At 45.0% G+C, this 18,714-nt stretch overlaps 1 protein-coding gene across 1 annotated transcript in view; it reads left to right on the top strand.

Annotated features, from left to right (window-relative positions):
- Positions 1 to 509: 509 nt before the first annotated feature.
- Positions 510 to 18,714, top strand: part of dnah1 (dynein, axonemal, heavy chain 1) — a gene marked incomplete at both ends in the record, with an annotated part of 34,370 nt that continues 16,165 nt past the window's right edge. Inside the window, 44 exons of the mRNA XM_080000448.1 lie at positions 510 to 698; positions 779 to 851; positions 1,373 to 1,547; positions 1,841 to 2,000; positions 2,118 to 2,250; positions 2,378 to 2,506; positions 3,156 to 3,405; positions 3,547 to 3,704; positions 3,816 to 4,027; positions 4,153 to 4,451; positions 4,552 to 4,702; positions 4,853 to 5,046; positions 5,675 to 5,900; positions 6,079 to 6,198; positions 6,305 to 6,387; positions 6,516 to 6,657; positions 6,747 to 6,902; positions 7,005 to 7,203; positions 7,338 to 7,591; positions 7,705 to 7,917; positions 8,325 to 8,489; positions 8,652 to 8,773; positions 9,558 to 9,663; positions 9,777 to 9,956; positions 10,096 to 10,236; positions 10,500 to 10,663; positions 11,737 to 11,850; positions 11,939 to 12,127; positions 13,543 to 13,648; positions 13,966 to 14,079; positions 14,187 to 14,336; positions 14,501 to 14,587; positions 14,709 to 14,895; positions 14,978 to 15,069; positions 15,469 to 15,623; positions 15,711 to 15,888; positions 15,983 to 16,177; positions 16,280 to 16,399; positions 16,491 to 16,649; positions 16,726 to 16,827; positions 16,918 to 17,058; positions 17,231 to 17,391; positions 17,491 to 17,648; positions 17,741 to 17,914. Of these exons, the coding sequence (XP_079856574.1) occupies positions 510 to 698; positions 779 to 851; positions 1,373 to 1,547; positions 1,841 to 2,000; positions 2,118 to 2,250; positions 2,378 to 2,506; positions 3,156 to 3,405; positions 3,547 to 3,704; positions 3,816 to 4,027; positions 4,153 to 4,451; positions 4,552 to 4,702; positions 4,853 to 5,046; positions 5,675 to 5,900; positions 6,079 to 6,198; positions 6,305 to 6,387; positions 6,516 to 6,657; positions 6,747 to 6,902; positions 7,005 to 7,203; positions 7,338 to 7,591; positions 7,705 to 7,917; positions 8,325 to 8,489; positions 8,652 to 8,773; positions 9,558 to 9,663; positions 9,777 to 9,956; positions 10,096 to 10,236; positions 10,500 to 10,663; positions 11,737 to 11,850; positions 11,939 to 12,127; positions 13,543 to 13,648; positions 13,966 to 14,079; positions 14,187 to 14,336; positions 14,501 to 14,587; positions 14,709 to 14,895; positions 14,978 to 15,069; positions 15,469 to 15,623; positions 15,711 to 15,888; positions 15,983 to 16,177; positions 16,280 to 16,399; positions 16,491 to 16,649; positions 16,726 to 16,827; positions 16,918 to 17,058; positions 17,231 to 17,391; positions 17,491 to 17,648; positions 17,741 to 17,914 (6,976 nt within the window). The remainder of the gene's footprint in view (positions 699 to 778; positions 852 to 1,372; positions 1,548 to 1,840; positions 2,001 to 2,117; positions 2,251 to 2,377; positions 2,507 to 3,155; positions 3,406 to 3,546; positions 3,705 to 3,815; positions 4,028 to 4,152; positions 4,452 to 4,551; positions 4,703 to 4,852; positions 5,047 to 5,674; positions 5,901 to 6,078; positions 6,199 to 6,304; positions 6,388 to 6,515; positions 6,658 to 6,746; positions 6,903 to 7,004; positions 7,204 to 7,337; positions 7,592 to 7,704; positions 7,918 to 8,324; positions 8,490 to 8,651; positions 8,774 to 9,557; positions 9,664 to 9,776; positions 9,957 to 10,095; positions 10,237 to 10,499; positions 10,664 to 11,736; positions 11,851 to 11,938; positions 12,128 to 13,542; positions 13,649 to 13,965; positions 14,080 to 14,186; positions 14,337 to 14,500; positions 14,588 to 14,708; positions 14,896 to 14,977; positions 15,070 to 15,468; positions 15,624 to 15,710; positions 15,889 to 15,982; positions 16,178 to 16,279; positions 16,400 to 16,490; positions 16,650 to 16,725; positions 16,828 to 16,917; positions 17,059 to 17,230; positions 17,392 to 17,490; positions 17,649 to 17,740; positions 17,915 to 18,714) is intronic.

Below are 18,714 nucleotides of genomic sequence, written 5' to 3'. Positions count from 1 at the left end.
TACGAATCAGAAATCGATTTTAGGTTTCATTCTAAGTGCGGTCAGGATGGGGCAGTTTATCTGAGTTAGACGCACATACACACACCAGATTTACATTTTAGAAAATCGGCCTTAATTCCGAGCTTGGCATTTCAACTTTCCAGTGTTATTATTATTGAGTTTTGAACAATGTATTAAGCCTCGTTTTGTATGTACGTGTAGTGTGTTTTTCCACTGCGGTCAAAACAAAGACTGTCAAACTACCATAATACTCATCATAGACGCACACGAAAAAATTACGCCTGCACGTGTCTATATTTAATTAAGTGACTATAAGTGACGACAGGGCTTCATTGTTTTTTTTTTTATTTTTTTATTCATGTCTTCAGTATGATAGTTGGTTGTACTTTGACTTTGAAATTCCTCATCACAACGTACCAAGCCTTTCAGGATGGTGCTCTGATGTGGCATTATATTTATATATAGTGAAATTACCCGTTGGTCGTTGTTCCTCTTCCTCTTTTGACAGGATGGACCCTAAGCGCATTCCTGATGTTGGGGTTTTGGTGCCAAAACCACTTCCAAGCAAATCCCCAGAGACCAATCCCTTTGTTCGAAGTGAGAGGTGGAACCTCCCTCCCATTAGGAAGTACCCAGTGAACGAGCTGAAAGGGGTCTACTCAGAGATCATCACTGCGGTGGACAAGTCTGGCGCCCAGGTGAGACCAAATAACAACACGCATGCACACACGCACTCCCGCAAAATGACTAGAATGCACTTATTCGCCTTTTTGTTTAGTCTTGCAGAGACGGACCAGAGATTGAGCAATGTCTACTGGGCCAAGCAAGCTTTGACTACAACACACCCAAAGGTGAGTGTGGGAGGCTCTACCCACGGATACGGGTTCGTGGAGGGAGACGGAGACTTGGGCAGTGAGGTGCCGACTCACTGATAACTCAATTCAACTTATAAACAAAAGGCTGGCTGGCTAAAAAAACGTGAACATAAATCAATATTGCAATCATCAGCGTCCGGGTTCGTGTGCCTTGCGATCTGGTCCGCAGGGACACGTCTCCTGCACCACGCAATCCCCACCTCAAGACATAACAACACATATGAAACCTCTCCCAGCCGGGTCCGGCCAATCAGCGCCGTTGAGGCTGATTAGGCGGACCCGGTACAGCTGCGCCGTTGCGGAAAAAAAAGAAGCCGGCACTATCACCTGCAGACCGTGGCTTAACCGCGCCCCCTCGTACTTGCCAAATATGATGTATAAAAATACAGGTTTATCCATTGTTTGAGATTTTCCCCAAGCAACACCAGTGCACGCTGCGTATCCAAGATGAGCATTTCTCCCTTGTCATCTGAATATTCGATCCTGTTTTCTTTCAGTCAACACCTTCCAGACTCCGGCTAACCTGTACGAGCGGGTCGAGCAGGAGCAAGATGGACCCACCACGCGGCTACCACACAACACTGACTTCTACCCGTGGGCATATGCTCCGAAGGTCCAGCTGCCTTATCAAACCGTACCTGGCAAGACTCCGCGCAAGATAGAGACAGAAAGGTACATTTTGTGATTTGAACGACATTAATAGGAAAGCTGGTTCCACCACACCTGTTTAAGTGTAACTGGCATCACCTTGTATTATTCTATAACCGTGTTGTGGATTAGTCGGGTGTAGAACTGAGGTATGCTGACACCGTTCAAAAAGGAGCCAAAGGAAATTGTGGTGATCCACGGCAAATTTAACCAACTGAAGTAAAGTTATTGTACTGGTACGGAAAATTATGACTTCAGCCAGATCAGTATGGGATCAGAATGGAATGCTCATTTTTTATACTTTTTTTTTCTGTCAGGCGGAGAAGGGAGTACTTGAAGCTGGACATCAAACAGCTCCTGGAAGAGCGGGGCATAAGCTCTTCCCTCCTCATGCAGACACATCTAAGACAACCTGAAGAGGATCAGAAGAACGTCGCTAAACCTGTACCAGCAGTGTTCAAATATCTGCCCTTGGAGGTGAGCCCTGCTCAAAGTCCAGCACTCACCGCAGCGCTGTGGTTGTGAAAATGTAGCACCATGGAGTTTTTTTGAAAGCGCTAAGACACACTCTTCTTTTATGGGTCGCTACACCAGATGTTTGACAGCGATGAGTATGACTGCCGCACGCCAGAGGACTGGCTCGAACTTGGCTGTGCGGAGGGATCCTCTCGGCGCAAACCTGTTCCCGCTAAAGCACTGCTGCCTACACCTCACGGTGGTCCACAAGGTAAGCTGTCTTCAGAAATAAAAACGCAATCAGAGCGATTTCTTCTGTAACTTTACAGTTGGTTTTTTTTTTGGTTTTTTTGGTACTTTTGGTCATTTCATCATTGCCTCTGAAGAGCAAACACCAGGCGACCCTCTGCAATACAGCTGGCATTTTGTTGGAGTTCTTGAATACTCCCATGAGACAGCACAGTACCTGGTGCAGAAGGCCGATGAAATAGGCCGAGTGAGAGTCAAACGAGGAGAATCTGGAAACTGTAAGTTCCAATCCGCTCTAACAATCTGCTGCCTTTGCCTGTCCCCTCTCTACTTTGGACTCTTACCAGAATAAACAGCAGAACCTGCTTATTCGGCCAAGTACATTTCTATATACAAGGAATTTGTCTCGGTAAGGACTGATTTGTTGCCGTGCAGACAATTAGCATAAGAAAAGCTTTACAGTCTAAAAAACAAAAGCAAATAGCAGAATAGCAGAATAAATAACAGAATATACCAAATGTGATTCTGCGCACAGGATAAATTAAGTTAAAAGGCTAGGGCTAGAGCTATAAATGGCAGTATGGTTGCTTTATGGCTGTGATTATGAATCTAAATATAGATGGATATTCTGTACAGGATTAATAAATATGTATATACAATAATACAGGCATGGATAACAATGGATGAGTATGTATAAGTTATTCCTATGTTATTACTAAATTGTCACAGTGTGAAAAGTCTTAAGTCATTACATTGTTTTTACAATACTATTACAATATGTTGCACAGTTATTGCACGAGTTCTTGTGCTGCAAGTTTTTGGTCTTGATCCTGCCAAATGACAGTTCTGCATTGCGCTCTTTTTCCTCTTTCATTTCTGATTTTTTCTTTGCTCCATATTCACCTCTCACATTGACTCCTTACTTAGTAGAAGTAGACATGCCGCTGTTGGACTCTCAGTACTGGGTGCCCAGGATCCGGTTGCTGTTCAGCGCCGAGGACCCCCGTATCTTTGCAGAGCGGGTCCAGTTTGCCCATCGCTGGAGGGAGATCACCAAGGCCCTGCTCCTCTACCACCGGTCTGTGGAGTGCAAGCCCATCTGCAGTGTCCTCGACACCAAAAGCTTTGCGAACATCAAAAAACTCACACTCTCCACTCCCGGCCTTGGACTGAACATGTTAGTATTAATGCTCAACACTAAATGCTAAACGCTAAATATTTATTGTGTGTACAGTAATTATCTAACGAAAGCACCAATGGCCGTCTCTTAAATACCGAAGTTATATCGAGGTCTTCATCACAAACCCTTTTCGCTCAGTCTGGAGGAGCGAATCGACCGTCTGAAACAGGAGGTCGAGCTGGAGTACGGTCGCACGATCAACCGTATCAGCTTTGAGAAAATTGTGATGGCTCAACCGGAAGAGTACTCCTTTGTCACGCTGCCGCAGCGTCAACCTCGGCCTGTGCCGCAGAAAGGTGATCCTGCTTGTTTTGTGCGTAAGCTACGGATGCAGTGTCATCCACAAGCCAGCGTTGACGTTGAGAACCGTAAACAGTGAACAGTACCTGTGCTGTACCTCTCCACAGGGTTTGTGGCCGTCCCTCCCTATGCCTATGAGACCAACCGAGCTGCGTTCGCCTTCAACTCCCTGTTGACTAAGCGCGAAGTGATCGCCGCCTTGTTTAAAGTGCGGACCGAGTGCTACAGAGTGACGGGCATGTGTCTGTTCCACCTCACCTTCACTAAGCCGATGCGTCTCAAGGACTTTGAGGTCACCCAGTCTCACACACGGGCACAGGTGCAACCGTAAACTCAAACGTATATTTTGTAGCCATTTACCGTATGTTGTCAGGACTGCGCTGTACCTTCCAATTCCCTTCAGACTTCCGTCAAATTCATCCATGCCTCCCTCTCTTCATTCAGATGGTGCTGTTTCTGCGGGACTCTTGTGTGACTACGCTGTGCAAAAGCATCAGTTCTGATCTGATGAACATAGGTCCCGGATGGTACAATCTGAATGAGACTCGCTGGGACATGTACAAGATGTCCAAACTTTACAGGATGTTGTCGCTCGTGTGCTACAGCCTACAGGACTCGCTGCGCTTCCTCGTGCAGGACTCGCTGGCCAGCCTTGCTCAACTGATGTTTGACATGTGCCACAGCGTCATGCAGTGTCCTGCAGACCTGGTCTGGGGACATGACCTCATCAACAGCCCTTACATGTAGGAGAGCAAGCTTGCACACACCTGAACACACATGGCCTTACACACGTTAAATTGCTTTGCAAAAAATAATGTTTTACTGTTTTTCGTCTTACTCCAGGCCCAAGATCAACCCTATTTTTTTGGTGGATTTGGTTTTGGATCCGACCGGCTCGCATTACAACACTCCAGTGGAGAGCTTTGAGGCGTCTTTTATTAGCATGTTTGATAAAGGCATTCAGGCTACAAATGACATACCACAGCTTGACAAGGTGAGCGTCCGGCCAAATCTCCATCCTAAAAGCAAAGCGCTGGAAGCAGCCGGGACACGTCCTCCATCTTCTCTCCATGGAGGTGAACGGTGTTGGCAATGAGGCTTGGAATGTTAATGGTATTTACCTGTGCTCTGTTTTCAACACCAGTTTGTGATGCAGCAAATGTTCTTCAGTGGCACTCCCCTGCTGGAGTCAGTGGGTTTGAAGGAGCCGGGAGTGTGTGCGCTGAGAGAGAAGGTCTGCATGGCTATGCGTCAAGCCACCGTACCCCTAAGGGCCTATGCTGCTGCCTACGAGAAGTACTTGGAGCTGCACAACTTGGATATAAAATCCCTCCTCAAGTAGGACCCTGCTCAAACCACACCAGCAGATTTCTATCACTGAAGCCACATGGACTGCAGTGTGATTCAGTTGGAGTAGCATTTACTTTGTTCTGCTGCTGCCAGTTGGGAGAGGGTTGGTGCTGGGGCCGCCCGTTGACCTGCTGGTGGCTCCAGGGCATCTTCCAGTTTATTGTAAAGAGGAGGCTAGGTGGAATTAGCCAGGACCAGGTCAAACATGTCATGACTAGGCTCCTATCCTGAGTGTGTGTGTTAATGGGAGTCTTAACCTGCTGCTCGTTAGCCCAACCAATGAGCAACTGGTATGCAGCCACCCTGACCCAATCACTTAGATCCAGGTCAGGTGTGGCTGCTCAAGCCATCCTATAGACACACCACACTCCTTTATTACTTCCTAATCAACCCGTACTTGGGTATCTATCTAGTTTAATCAAAGTTTACATTACCCTAAGGCTGTTTTCCCTTGTTATCGATTATCCTTATCGGTTATGTCTATTTATTCACATTATTTGTCACGATCAACTGACTGGTTAGTTTGTTTGAATCAAAAGCAGTCTGCACCAGTATAAACGTATATTTCTGTCAGTGCATGATTAATATGCATGTGTTTTTGTTTATTGTCTTCCAGAGATCAGAATGAAGAGGAACAGAAAGTCCAGGAGGTGAAAAAAGAGGTGCTTCTGCACCTGGCGGAGAAGAAGAATCTGGAGCACTCTCTGCCCTCCTCCATCATCATCGGCCCCTTCGTAGTCAACGTCGAGACTGTGCGCCAGGCTCTCGCCAAGAAACAAAGTCTTCTGGCCAGCACGATCCTTGACTTTTTTGCCATCAAGCTGCGGAAAAAAATAGATGAGGCAAGTCCAAATTTTATGAGGAATGTTTTTAAGAGATGTTGGTGGATTTATGAGTACAAGCGTTTATTCAGGCTTTCCCATAAGTTCACTTTGGATTTCAACAGAGATTTCACTTTGTTGTTTTATTGAGAGCATCTTCATGCATTATAAACCATTGTGTGTGCATGTGTGCATTCAGGCATGTGAACAGTACAAAGCCATCAGCAGGAAGCTGAATGAACAGCCCAACAGCATCGAGGAGTTGTCAGAACTGAGGGAATGGATGAAGCAGATCCCAGACCTGCTGAAAGTCCAGGAGGTATGCAAAGATGCAGGTGCAAAAAAAAGTCTCCCATTGCAGTTAAACACCTATTGAAAAGTTATACACCCCAACACGTCTTGTTTCTCCAATCTGCCCACAACAGGATCTTCTAGGAAAGGTCCTATTGGACTATGATCTAATGGATGAGTTCTTCTACGGTCTGTCAAACGAAGACTTTAAGAGAAAGTAAGGCTGTTCACTGCAATACAGGATGATGAGCTGGGAAATGAGAGTGTATGTTTTTCTGTATGGGTGTAAGCAGTATTTAATTGAATGGTAGAGACTCCTGCTGACCCGTCTCATGGTCCGTGTAGGTGGACGGCTGTTGCCTGGCCTTATAACATCATGATCCAGGTGGAAACAGTGGAAGCTCAGCAGATGGAGGACGAGGAGCGCTTACGCAAAATTCAGCTGGCCGACCAGAGCAACTTCCAGGAGAGACTGGACTCTCTGCAGGTCAGCTGGAACGAAGCAGAAGCAAAGGCTGATTGCAAGCCTCTTTTAAAGTGGAATTTATATTTGAATCCCCAGGACTTTTTTTACAGATGCTGGTTGCTGGGTTTGCTAACAACTCAGACATAGACAGGGCTCATGAGATAGCCATCGAGGTTACCCGTGTTGGCAAGCAGCTCAAGGAGTCTCAGGCCATGGCTCAAACCTACAACATCCGGGAGCGCCTCTTTGGAATTCCTATCACTAATGTGAGTGCAAGAAGAATATATCTAGTATATTTTTATTCATATTTTATGAAGAATTTATTAAAGAATTTTGTTGTGCTGTTTTCTCACAATGTGGTGTTGCAGTATGATCGACTGCAGAAATTGGTGAAGGACTTCCAGCCGTTCATGGACCTGTGGTCCACGACATCTAGTTGGCTGCACTGGCATGAGAGCTGGCTCCACGACCCGCTGTCGATCATTGACCCAGAGCAGCTGGAACGCAATGTCAATGATGCTTTCAAAACCATGCACAAGTGTCACAAAATGTTCATCGACATCCCCGGTGAGAAATCGAAGCATTGATAGTGTAATCAAAGGGATCGAACCTGACATAAAGTCAAGGCTTTTCACTTTTAATCTGGCTAATATCCCTTTGCCCTTTTGTCTTTTTTCCCCTTGTCCCCTCCAAACACCAAGGCTGCCTGAATGTTGCCAATACTGTCCGCAGCAAGATCGAGGATTTCCGCCCCCACATTCCACTGATCCAGGGCCTGAGGAACCCGGGAATGAGGACCCGCCACTGGCAGGTGCTCTCAGATCGCATCCAGAAGGACGTCAAGCCCAAAGTAAACCTGACATTCTCAGGCTGCCTGCAGATGGGCCTGCACAATTATGCGGATGAGATCGCTACCGTGGGTGAGATGGCAGGAAAGGAGTTTGCCATCGAGCAGGTATCACAGCCGATCTTGGGATTGGATTTCCATGAACTGATTTGTTTCGATGTCTCAAAGTTTGAAGGTGATGGCTATTGCATTCAACCAGTGTGTTCTCTTCCCTCATCCAGGCTCTGGACAAGATGGAGAAGGAGTGGTCGTCAGTGGTTTTCGACGTGTTGCCCTACAAGGACACGGGGACGTACATCTTATTGAGTCCCGATGAGGCCTCCCAGCTTCTGGACGACCACATTGTGATGACCCAAAGCATGTCCTTCTCCCCCTACAAGAAGCCCTTTGAGAAGCGCATCACCACATGGGAGAACAAGCTCAGGATGACCCAGGTACACATAGAGTGCTCACCATTTTAACATATTGGCCTGATCACAACTATTCCAGTTGATCATCTTAAATCCACAGATTCCACAATAATATTTCCATTTCCATCCAAATGTTAAACCAATCTTAGAAATGTTGTAACAAATAGAATATGAATTAGGTGAGTTTCCATCGTAGGCAGATTAACAGTCTTCTGAAAATGCTTTGTTCCAAAGTCAAAAGATAGCTCTGCTGCAGTAGGTAGACACACAAATATGATTTTTTATATGATAAAATGTTGATAAAATGTCATGATTGTGACAGCCCTAGGTCTAGACACACAAGCTCACACATATACACTTGTGCTAAAAGGTGTGTATGGCCTGTATATGCACTGTACACACAATTGACACCGTCGTGCTGGTCACTGCAGGACGTGCTGGAGGAGTGGCTGATGGGCCAGCGCTCCTGGCTCTACCTGGAGCCCATCTTCAGCTCAGACGACATCAACCAGCAGCTACCCGTTGAGGCGAAGAGATATCAGACCATGGAGCACATCTGGAGGAGAATCATGAAGAGTGCCTTCGACCACAGACAGGTCGGGTGTCTGGATAACGTCACCAAACCATCACCACCTAACCGTCTGGAAATGAATATTTTTATTACAGATGAGATAAGATAACAGAGAGATGGTGTGTGTGTGTGTGTGTGTTTGTGCATGTGTGTGTGTGTGCGTGTGTGCATGTGTGTGTGTGTCTAGGTTATCGAGCTGTGCCCAGATGCCCGTCTGCTGGACAATCTCAGAGAGTGTAACAAGCTGCTGGAGCTCGTCCAGAAGGGTCTCAGTGAATACCTGGAGACCAAGCGAGGCTCCTTTCCCAGGTATGCCCCCAACAGTTTAGGGATCGTCTTATGTGTTTAAACCATGCAACTCTCGAGTTGTCATGGCAACAACCAGACATTGTTGAGTCTGTGTTTCATAAACATTTAATTGTAATCCCACCATCCATCTGTGGGCCTGTAGAATGCTTCCTGATTTGTTATTTTTCAGCACCTTATCATCATGATCGTCATAGATTCTTGGTGTTGACAGTTGGATTCATATCTTATCTCTGAATATCATTCGCTGTCGCTTGTTAAACATTTTCTACTTCATTTGTGACCTCTAGGGGTGTAACAATGCACTCAGCCAACAGTTTGGTACAATAGGCAGTACACGGTTCACAGTTCGATACAGTCAGAATATTTTTGAATGGAAAGTGGAAAAAAAATATTATGACTGTAGAAAATTCCCTCTTCATTCCTTCTGCAAAAATAATGTGCAAAAATAGTGAATTTAAGTATCTATTATGGTATCAATTTATTTATCTATTCTACTAGTTTTTATCTATATACAGCAGCTGCTCCTGCTGCCATAACTACTTGGCACTACACACCCGTATTGGTGATTCTGCCCTCTGGGGTTTAAAGTATGTCAATTAAAAATGACCATGCCATCCGCCAATTTCCATGCCAAAATAACTGTATATATATACCTAGTGAATATTTCATTGTTTCAAACACTCTACAGTTATGAATTATGGAACCTCGATCCTTGCCTTTGTAGGACTAGCCATTACTTCTGGTGATCTACGGCAGTGTGCTGTAAATGGTTTTGTTCTTGCAGGTTCTACTTCCTGTCAGATGATGAGCTGCTGGAGATTCTGTCCCAGTCCAAAGATCCAACCGCTGTGCAGCCTCACCTACGCAAGTGCTTTGAGAACATCGCCCGGGTGCGTCCTGGCACCCTCGTATCGGATGAGATGTCATTTGAACGTGCCCCTTGAAAGCCTTTTCAGGGCATTATACGACTTCCACATGACACAGCCTCTATGTTCCCCCGCAGCTCAAGTTCCAGTCGGATCTCCAAATCACACACATGTACTCTGGGGAGGGAGAGGAGGTGGAGCTCTTCGTGTCGGTGTGGCCCACTGGAAGCGTGGAGAACTGGCTGAAAGAGGTTGAGAACTCCATGAAGGCCAGTTTGAGGGACAATATCGACCGCTCGCTCAAGGTCTACGCCGAGGTACGGGAACCTAACATCTGCGACATTAAACATCTTAGTCGACTTCCTCTTCTGGATCAGTCACCCCTGCCTCCCTTTTCTATCTTCTTATTCACTTGTAATGTTTGTAACGGCAACCTGTGTCTCTTCCCTCCCCCAGCAACCTCGTACAGAGTGGGTGTTGTTGTGGCCGGGACAGGTGGTGATCGCCGGCTGTCAGATCTTCTGGACCACTGAGGTTTCCAAGTCCCTGAAGCAAGGAGACCTGGCCGAGCGCCTCTGCCCGCACCTCCAGACACAGGCATGGATAGTCCACGATAGTTATATTTATACAGTATATATATACAGTATATACAGTATATATATATATATATATATATATATATATATACACACGCACACACACACACACACACACACACACATTTATTTATTTATTTTTGTTTGTTTATTTATTTGTTTGTTTGTTTGTTTGTTTGTTTGTTTGTTGTTTGTTTGTTTATTTATTTATTTATTTATTTATTTATTTTATTAAGATAAAATAATGACCCTCCTTTGTCCTAGCTGGAAGACTTGGTGCATCTGGTGAGGGGGCGTCTGTCCAAGATGCAGCGAGCTGTGCTTTCCGCTCTCATCGTCATTGAGGTCCACGCCAAGGATGTCACAGCCAACCTGGTGGCGGAGAGTGTGTCTAGTATAAGCGACTTTGAGTGGATCAGCCAGCTCAGGTTTAACTGTTTTTTTGTTTTCTTTTTTCCTAATTGATAGTGACAATGGGCGTCATTCACGAAGAAAGAACTATTATTTGGCATTATTTCATTTGTGAACAAATGTAGTTTACAGATTAAATGCTTCAGATCACTTGAAGACACAAATCATAAAGACTTAAAATAAAACTAAATGTAATAATCAGTAAACAGTAAAAATCTGTAAATATTCAATAGTATACTATTCTATAATAATTATATTGTCATATACAGTAGCTGTAACTCATTAAAGCACCACTATGTAACTTTTTTACCTTAAAATAACAGCTTCAGAATAATTTTGATGGTACACTAACTTGTAATATGGAGGATGGCACCTCTTTCATTTCCACCCTCCCCCCCAGGTTCGTGTAAGAAGCCACAGGAAAAGTGCGTTACACTTTATGTCACTACATCACTTGCTTGATGTTTAGCTCCGGTAATTACCATTTTTTTGGCTGGTCAAATAAAATAAAAAAAATTTAAATTATAAACTTGCCGGTCAAACTGTCCAGTAATACTGCTCATCGAGAACATAGCTGCTCCAACTCCCTGACAGTGTGGACGAGATGGGCTAGTGGTGCGCCCGGCACCCGCACCTCAGCCGGCGGGCGAGCCATGGGCTGAGTGGTCGCTGCAGCGGCGAGGTCGGCGCAAGGGCCGCTGTAACCTAGGTGTACATTATATTTGCATTTGAAACATTGACTGTTATTGAAACGAGACCGATAAGGTTCAAATTTGCCCGGTAAAAACTGCACTCAGAAACTCTAGGGGTGCCAAATCCCAAATACCAAAAGTTACATTGTGCTGCTTTAACCAGACCAATCGTCCCACACTATAACTCACTCACACTCACAGCTCTGAGCAGCAACTCGCGCTTACTTATATAGAAGAATGGGGGCGTGACTTATGCTAATTAGAAGTTGTAGGCAACTATTGTCAATTTAGAATGGTTGAATTAATTAATTCACATGTTTGTGAATGAGGTCCAATGATACATACTGCCATGTCATTTTACATTTATCAATGCGCAATATTTTACCTTTAATGTTCAGATATTACTGGGCCGAGGAGGACTTGTACATCAGAGCAGTGAACGCAGAGTTCTTGTATGGATACGAGTACCTGGGAAACTCGGGGCGGCTGGTCATTACCCCGTTGACTGACAGGTAAATTCAGAGCCATTTGCTTTACTGATCACTATGTACATTTATTCCCAGATGCCACTCTGAATTCAACACTCACAATTTCCTTTAGATGCTACTTGACCCTCACAGGGGCCCTGCACTTGAAATTCGGTGGGGCTCCAGCCGGTCCAGCTGGCACAGGGAAGACGGAGACCACCAAGGACCTGGGGAAGGCCCTGGCCATCCAGACAGTGGTCTTCAACTGCTCCGACCAGCTGGACTTCATAGCCATGGGCAAGTTCCTCAAAGGGCTCGCCAGGTGAGTTGTGAAATGTGACCCACCGCGTACTTTAGGGTCATTTGGCGGCTTTCTAATTTTTCCCGCATCATTTGAAAGTGGAGAATCAGAGCTTCCAAACAAGGTGTCACTTGTGCAAATCAAGGAAATATTTTTAGAGCTATGACTTGTTAATTACAAGGGTGTGGCAAATCGTGTTTCACCTCCAAAGTTTTACCCAAACCGGGTTCATTCAGCCAGCTCCCAGAATTCAAATGGGGTTGGTGGACAAACAAAGCCTCAAGGCTAATTAACATACAGCTGAATGGGCCCATCATGAACAGCTCAACAACACACAACTAATTTTGTTTTTAAAAAAGCATTCACTTAACAGTAAGAATATACATGTTTTATAAAATTGGAATAATTTTGAAGTTAAAAAGTAGAGTAGAGTAGAGTAGAGTAGAGTCTATCAATATTATGAGTCACCAACCTCAACGGACTTCATGACGTCACCAACTTCTTACGTTGTAACAACAACAGACGTCTCCTCCGGTGGTTCTTGAAAACATTCCGTTTCATTGTCACATTAAGTTTGAAAACCGCTGTTCGAAATGTTCTCCAAGTCCGGAGTATTATCAGATTCAGCAGCGCTGTCGTTCTCCACGTCGCTGTCGGAGAACTGACTCTCATCACGGAAATTGAACTCCAGTACGCGCTGCTAACACTGACTTGGATCTATCGCATTGGTCAGAATAAGGTCCGAAACATGATTTAGTTCTTCCGCCACCCACTTCACATAATCCATAACGATACGGGGAAGAAGGTTTTCACGGACAAGTGGGAACGAAACACCCCCGTGTTGCACTTTAACCACCCGTTTACGGAAGTGACGTAGGTGCGTGATGCAAAGGGTTCATCTTCTTCGCCGTTTCACAACAATGGCTTCATGTGTGTAAAAGTAGTACGATTTAAAGGTTGAACTCTATCAAAACGGTTTCACATTGTGACTTCAAATCACATGGAATATGGAGGAATGAGCTTCCCCTGGACGGTTGCTTTAAAGGAAATGATCGATCGTCTTTGTTCAGCGCTATTCGGCGTCTCAATAAGTGAACTGAGGAGGAATGGTGCTTGCACTGAGTGAGGGATTTTACTACATACATAACATGAGTGATCCGCACCATACTCTTCTTTAACTGAATGATTCAAAAATCTCCAACACATATTTTGTTGAAATGAATGTCCAGTGGAGTCAACATTCAACCATGAATGGACTACGTTAGTGACAGAATTAAAGTTTTTTTTCCAACTTATTTGGCTGCTCCTGGTGATTTTAGAAATGTGCGAGATGCCGGCTTTTGCTGTGGTGGGACACAAATGTCATTGACGCCAGGCGGTGTTTTACTCTGGGCTCATAGACAATTATTATTGACTTTCCTTTTTTTTCCTTTCAGCTCTGGGGCCTGGGCGTGTTTTGATGAGTTCAATCGTATTGATGTGGAGGTGCTGTCTGTGGTGGCTCAGCAGATCACCACTATACAGAAGGCCCAACAGCAAAGGGTGAGATGCTGCCCGAGAGGGATAAACCAAAAATTGACTTTATATTGCGGAACAAAACAGCACGATTCAAGACTGGGGCATCGACAGCCCAGTAGATGTGCTACTATCACACTCAAAAACAATGCAATAGTGGTATATTTACATAGACAGTTAGCATATGAAATGTTGACAATGACAATGACAATGCCTGCAAAAATTATCAAGTCATTTTTTTCTATATTTTTCTATTGCATGATTATAATAGCGCAGGGCTCGAGTCATGGATGGGCACACAGATTACAACACTTACCTAACCATGTGAATGTGACTGGTTTTAGGCAGAGCGCTTTGTTTTTGAAGGGGCAGAGATCCCCCTGGTCCCCTCCTGTGCTGTTTTCATCACCATGAACCCTGGCTACGCCGGCCGCACCGAGCTGCCGGACAACCTCAAGGTTCTCATAATAACAAACCTTAAAGTACAATATATATATATATATATATATATATATATATATATAAAAGATTGCAGTTTTATCTATTTAATTGCTAAAACCTTCAGGCCCTGTTCCGTCCTGTGGCGATGATGGTCCCTGACTACACGATGATAGCTGAGATCTCCCTCTACTCGTTCGGCTTCAGCGACGCCAAACTCCTCTCCAAGAAGATCACCACCACCTTCAAGCTCTCCTCGGAACAGCTGAGCTCTCAGGTAGAGAACTGGAGTGGGACTGATCCGAATTAGTTTGAGCTGGAGGCGGATGTGTTCATATGAAAAGATCTATTGAAGGGGTACAGGAAGCATTTTTAGTGTGCAGGCTTCACTTCATCATCATCATCATCCCTAGAAGTGTAACATATGCTGATTGCTTGAAGGATCACTATGATTTTGGCATGAGAGCTGTGAAGACCGTGATCTCAGCTGCTGGCAACCTTAAGAGGGAGAATCCAGATATGAATGAGGTTTGTTTACCTTTTACCTTTGCTGCCAAGAAAATATAGAGATATATTTTCAAACCACACTCATACAATACCTCCAAAAGTGACCTTTGACCCCTCCACCCACCCACACCCTTATCTGCAGGAGCTGATCTGTCTACGGGCCATCCGAGATGTCAATGTACCGAAGTTCCTCCAGGACGACCTGAAGCTTTTCACTGGCATCGTGTCCGATCTGTTCCCCAAGATCAAAGAGGAGCCCATCGACTACGGCACCCTGGAGATGTCCATGCGAGACGTTTGTGCCAAGAGCAACCTCAAAGACGTTGATGGTCAGTGTTTGTAAGCATGTAACGATATGTTGATCGTTCTGCTCTGGAGGCAGTGTCCTCACGTCTTCATTCCGTCCGTCAGGATATATAACAAAGTGCATTCAGCTGTATGAGACAACCGTGGTGAGGCATGGTCTGATGTTGGTGGGACCAGCTGGATCAGGTAAAACCAAGGTGTGTGTTTTCTGCTGTACTCCGCATATTCCTTACAGTTTAGAATTCCTTTTATGAAGGTATTAAAGGATAGGTTTTCTATTTTTCAATCCAGACCTTATTCGAATGTCAGTTCCCATTAACTGTTCATAGCACAACCTCTCTATGATTAAACCCAGTCCAACTGGGCGAATCTTTAATCTTTATTATTGAAAACGGAAACTCTCATTAAAGCCACAACTTCCTGTCTGACTATATTGGGATCTTGTGGTTTTTTATAGGAAAGCCTATTACATTTTTGTGCCATACAAAATTATAAATGACGGGAACCAATATTTTATTAAGTCCTGGCAAACCTATCCTTTAAATATTTACTTTAATGTCAATGTAATAATGGTCTGTTATTTTGCCATATGCCAGTGTTACAAGATCCTAGGGGCAGCCATGACTGCTTTGAAGGGCCAGCCCTCTGTGGGCGGTGGTGTGTACGAGGTGGTTCAGACATACGTCCTCAACCCAAAGTCTATCACCATGGGACAGCTCTACGGCGAGTTTGACTTGCTTACACATGAGTGGTAAGTTAAGTCCTTAATTCAGCCAGCACAGAGAAAACAAAATGGAGCAAGAAAGCGTACGTCTTCCATGCCTCATCTTCCCCGTAGGACTGACGGTATCCTGTCCTCTCTCATTCGCGGAGGGGCGGGGTCCATGGATGAGGATAAAAAGTGGTACATGTTCGACGGGCCCGTGGATGCCGTGTGGATTGAGAACATGAACACCGTGCTGGACGACAACAAAAAGCTCTGCCTCAGCTCCGGCGAGATCATGAAGCTCACAGATGTCAGTGACTCATGTTCCCTAAGGTCCTTCTCTGTTGAGTCTCACACAGCTTGCAGTTCACAGCAAATGTTTGAATGGTGTCCTCCCCCTGCAGGTGATGACCATGATGTTTGAGGTTCAGGACTTGGCTGTGGCGTCGCCAGCCACTGTCTCTCGCTGTGGCATGGTCTACTTAGAGCCCAACATTCTGGGCCTCACACCCTTCACAGACTGCTGGCTGAAGATCGTCCCAGAGCTCCTGAAAGCACACACCGAGCAACTCAGTTCCCTCTTCACCAGGTTCCTACAGGTCCATGCCGTCACTGAACTCGACTGACACGAAGGGGGAAAAGACAAAGCAGGCCATTTGACCAACTATGACTGTGAGATTCTTCTATCTTTCTCCCAACAGGACTCCATCACCTTTGTACGCAAGTCAGTGAGGGAGGTCATCAGCTCCATGGACAGCAACCTGACCTGCAGTCTTCTTAACCTGATGGACTGCTTCTTCAAAGCTTTAGTCCCCAGCGAGGTCTGACAATGCCTTCCAGCTCTTTTAAAGTCAATTAAATGTATGTGCCTTACAGACAGTGCTCCTCTTACTGTCTCATTTGCGTTTGTAGGGGGCGAAGCAAGTGCCCCAAGATAAACTAAACCGTGTGGGTGATCTGATTGAGCCCTGGTTCATGTTCTCTCTGGTGTGGAGCGTCGGAGCCACAGGAGACGCAGCCAGCCGCGAGCGTTTTGACACCTGGCTGCGGGACAAAATGGCAGAGGAAAAGGTCAGGCATCTTCTCAGAGTTATCCAGAGCCCATTGTGCTTCTAAGAGTTGTGCTTTAACATTTTCTTTTCTCCAGATCAATTTGTTGTTTCCAGAGGAAGGTCTGGTCTATGACTACACCCTTGATGATGCTGGGATCTGTGGCTCTGGGGATGATGATGACGACACAGAGAGAGAGGTATGTATGTATATGGCCTGATAACAGAGACACCATCGTAGAGACCACTATGACATGTGATGGAGTCATTATTTCTGCTCTGGAGCGTAGATCCAGTGGATCAGCTGGATGAAATATGCCAAGAGCGTGGTCATCACCCCAGATACAAGCTACGCTGACATCATTGTGCCCACCCCTGACACAGTGAGAATATCTATCCTGATCGACATGTTGTTGTCCAACAAAAAACCAGTGAGTGCTTTGGGATTTTTTAATTCCACTCAACACTAACACTAACTGAAAACCAACACAGCTTACCAAAACTAAAGAGCCTAGTGACCAACCAGATGCTACAGATGCTTTAAAAGATCCATTTTTTGCCTCCCTGTGCTGAGACCTTAGCATTGTGTTTTATGTTTGCAAGGTTCTGTGTATTGGGCCAACCGGCACAGGGAAGACTCTGACAATATCAGATAAGCTGTTGAAGAACATGGCTGACGAGTACATCACACACTTTCTCAATTTCTCTGCCCGCACCTCAGCCAACCAGACTCAAGATTACATCGACAGCAAACTAGATAAAAGGTAGACTAATCTATGACAGTGCAAAGTCATCTCTACAATATGTTCTAACCCTCAACTCTGTTGCCCACGGCCATAATTGACTTTCTGTCTTTTTGTCAGACGTAAGGGCGTGTTTGGGCCACCGTTGGGGAAGTATTTCATTTTCTTTATTGATGACTTGAATATGCCCATGTTGGAGACCTATGGGGCCCAGCCTCCTATTGAATTGCTACGTCAATGGATGGACCACAAAGGCTGGTACGACAGGAAGCAGATAGGTGAGAAGAGTTCAGAGGACATCCTGTTTTCCTTTTCATTGCAAGTTGTTTTTTAAATCGAGACATTTTGTCCATCCAATTCCCCCCAACAGGGACCTTTAAGCAGCTGGTGGACATTAACTTTGCCTGTGCCATGGGCCCCCCGGGTGGAGGCCGAAACCCCATCACCCAGCGTTTCACACGCCACTTTAACTTCCTGTCTCTCACCGAGATGGAGGACTCCAGCAAGAAAAAGATCTTCTCCACCATTTTAGGCAGCTGGATGGGTGAGCCTACGATGCTTGGAATGTCGGGATGTATTCTAGGCAACGGTTTCGGTGTAAAGGTTTGACAGAGTTGGCCTGAGGTGTGAACAGTCAGGTTTGAGTGTCTAACAGAGTTTTTTGTTCTATTTTCAGGTGGAAATATGAGTACAAAGGATACAGGCAGTAAGTCTAAAAGAAAGTGAATAGGGTAATGTGAATAGGGTAAAATGTCTTCTTCATAGACCCTAGGGGTCTATGAAGAAGACAGGGTCCAAAACAGAAGAAGGGTCCAAAACAAAATAGTTATTTTTATATTGCTCTTTTGCTTATTTGGGGTTTTGGTTCCAAACCTTTTGTTGATATTTTTCACCTAAGTCACCCTCACTTATGATATATATTCTATAATACAATATATTATATACAAAATATACAGTATACATATAATGGGTCCAGCCTACTATTGTTATTGTTCAGATTTTTATTATTATTTTCTCCTTGGCATTTTTCGGGCTAAAAGTGTCTGGAACACGACAATCAGTGGAGCTACGGACGGTTGAGGTCTCGTTAGAATCAGGACGTCACAGCCATCTTGTCGTTCAAGTTTCATCCATATTGAGCCACATTTGGAGCAGGAATTAGTGAAAAACCAATGAAATTCAAAAGCTGCAGGTTGTAGCTACAAATTTCTCCTTATTTTGCGACATTCGAGCCAGTCCTAACACACAAAGTGAAGGAGTCGGACTCTGTTAACTACAGGTAGTAGAAGGCCACCTTCTAATTTTTAGGATAAAGTCATAACACACACCAAGTGGCTCGTAGTA

The sequence above is a fragment of the Zeus faber genome (genome assembly GCF_960531495.2).
Source record: "Zeus faber genome assembly, chromosome: 5".
Lineage (NCBI taxonomy): Eukaryota > Metazoa > Chordata > Actinopteri > Zeiformes > Zeidae > Zeus > Zeus faber.
Note: the sequence above shows the minus strand (reverse complement) of the source record. Positions and strands in the feature narration are given on the sequence as shown.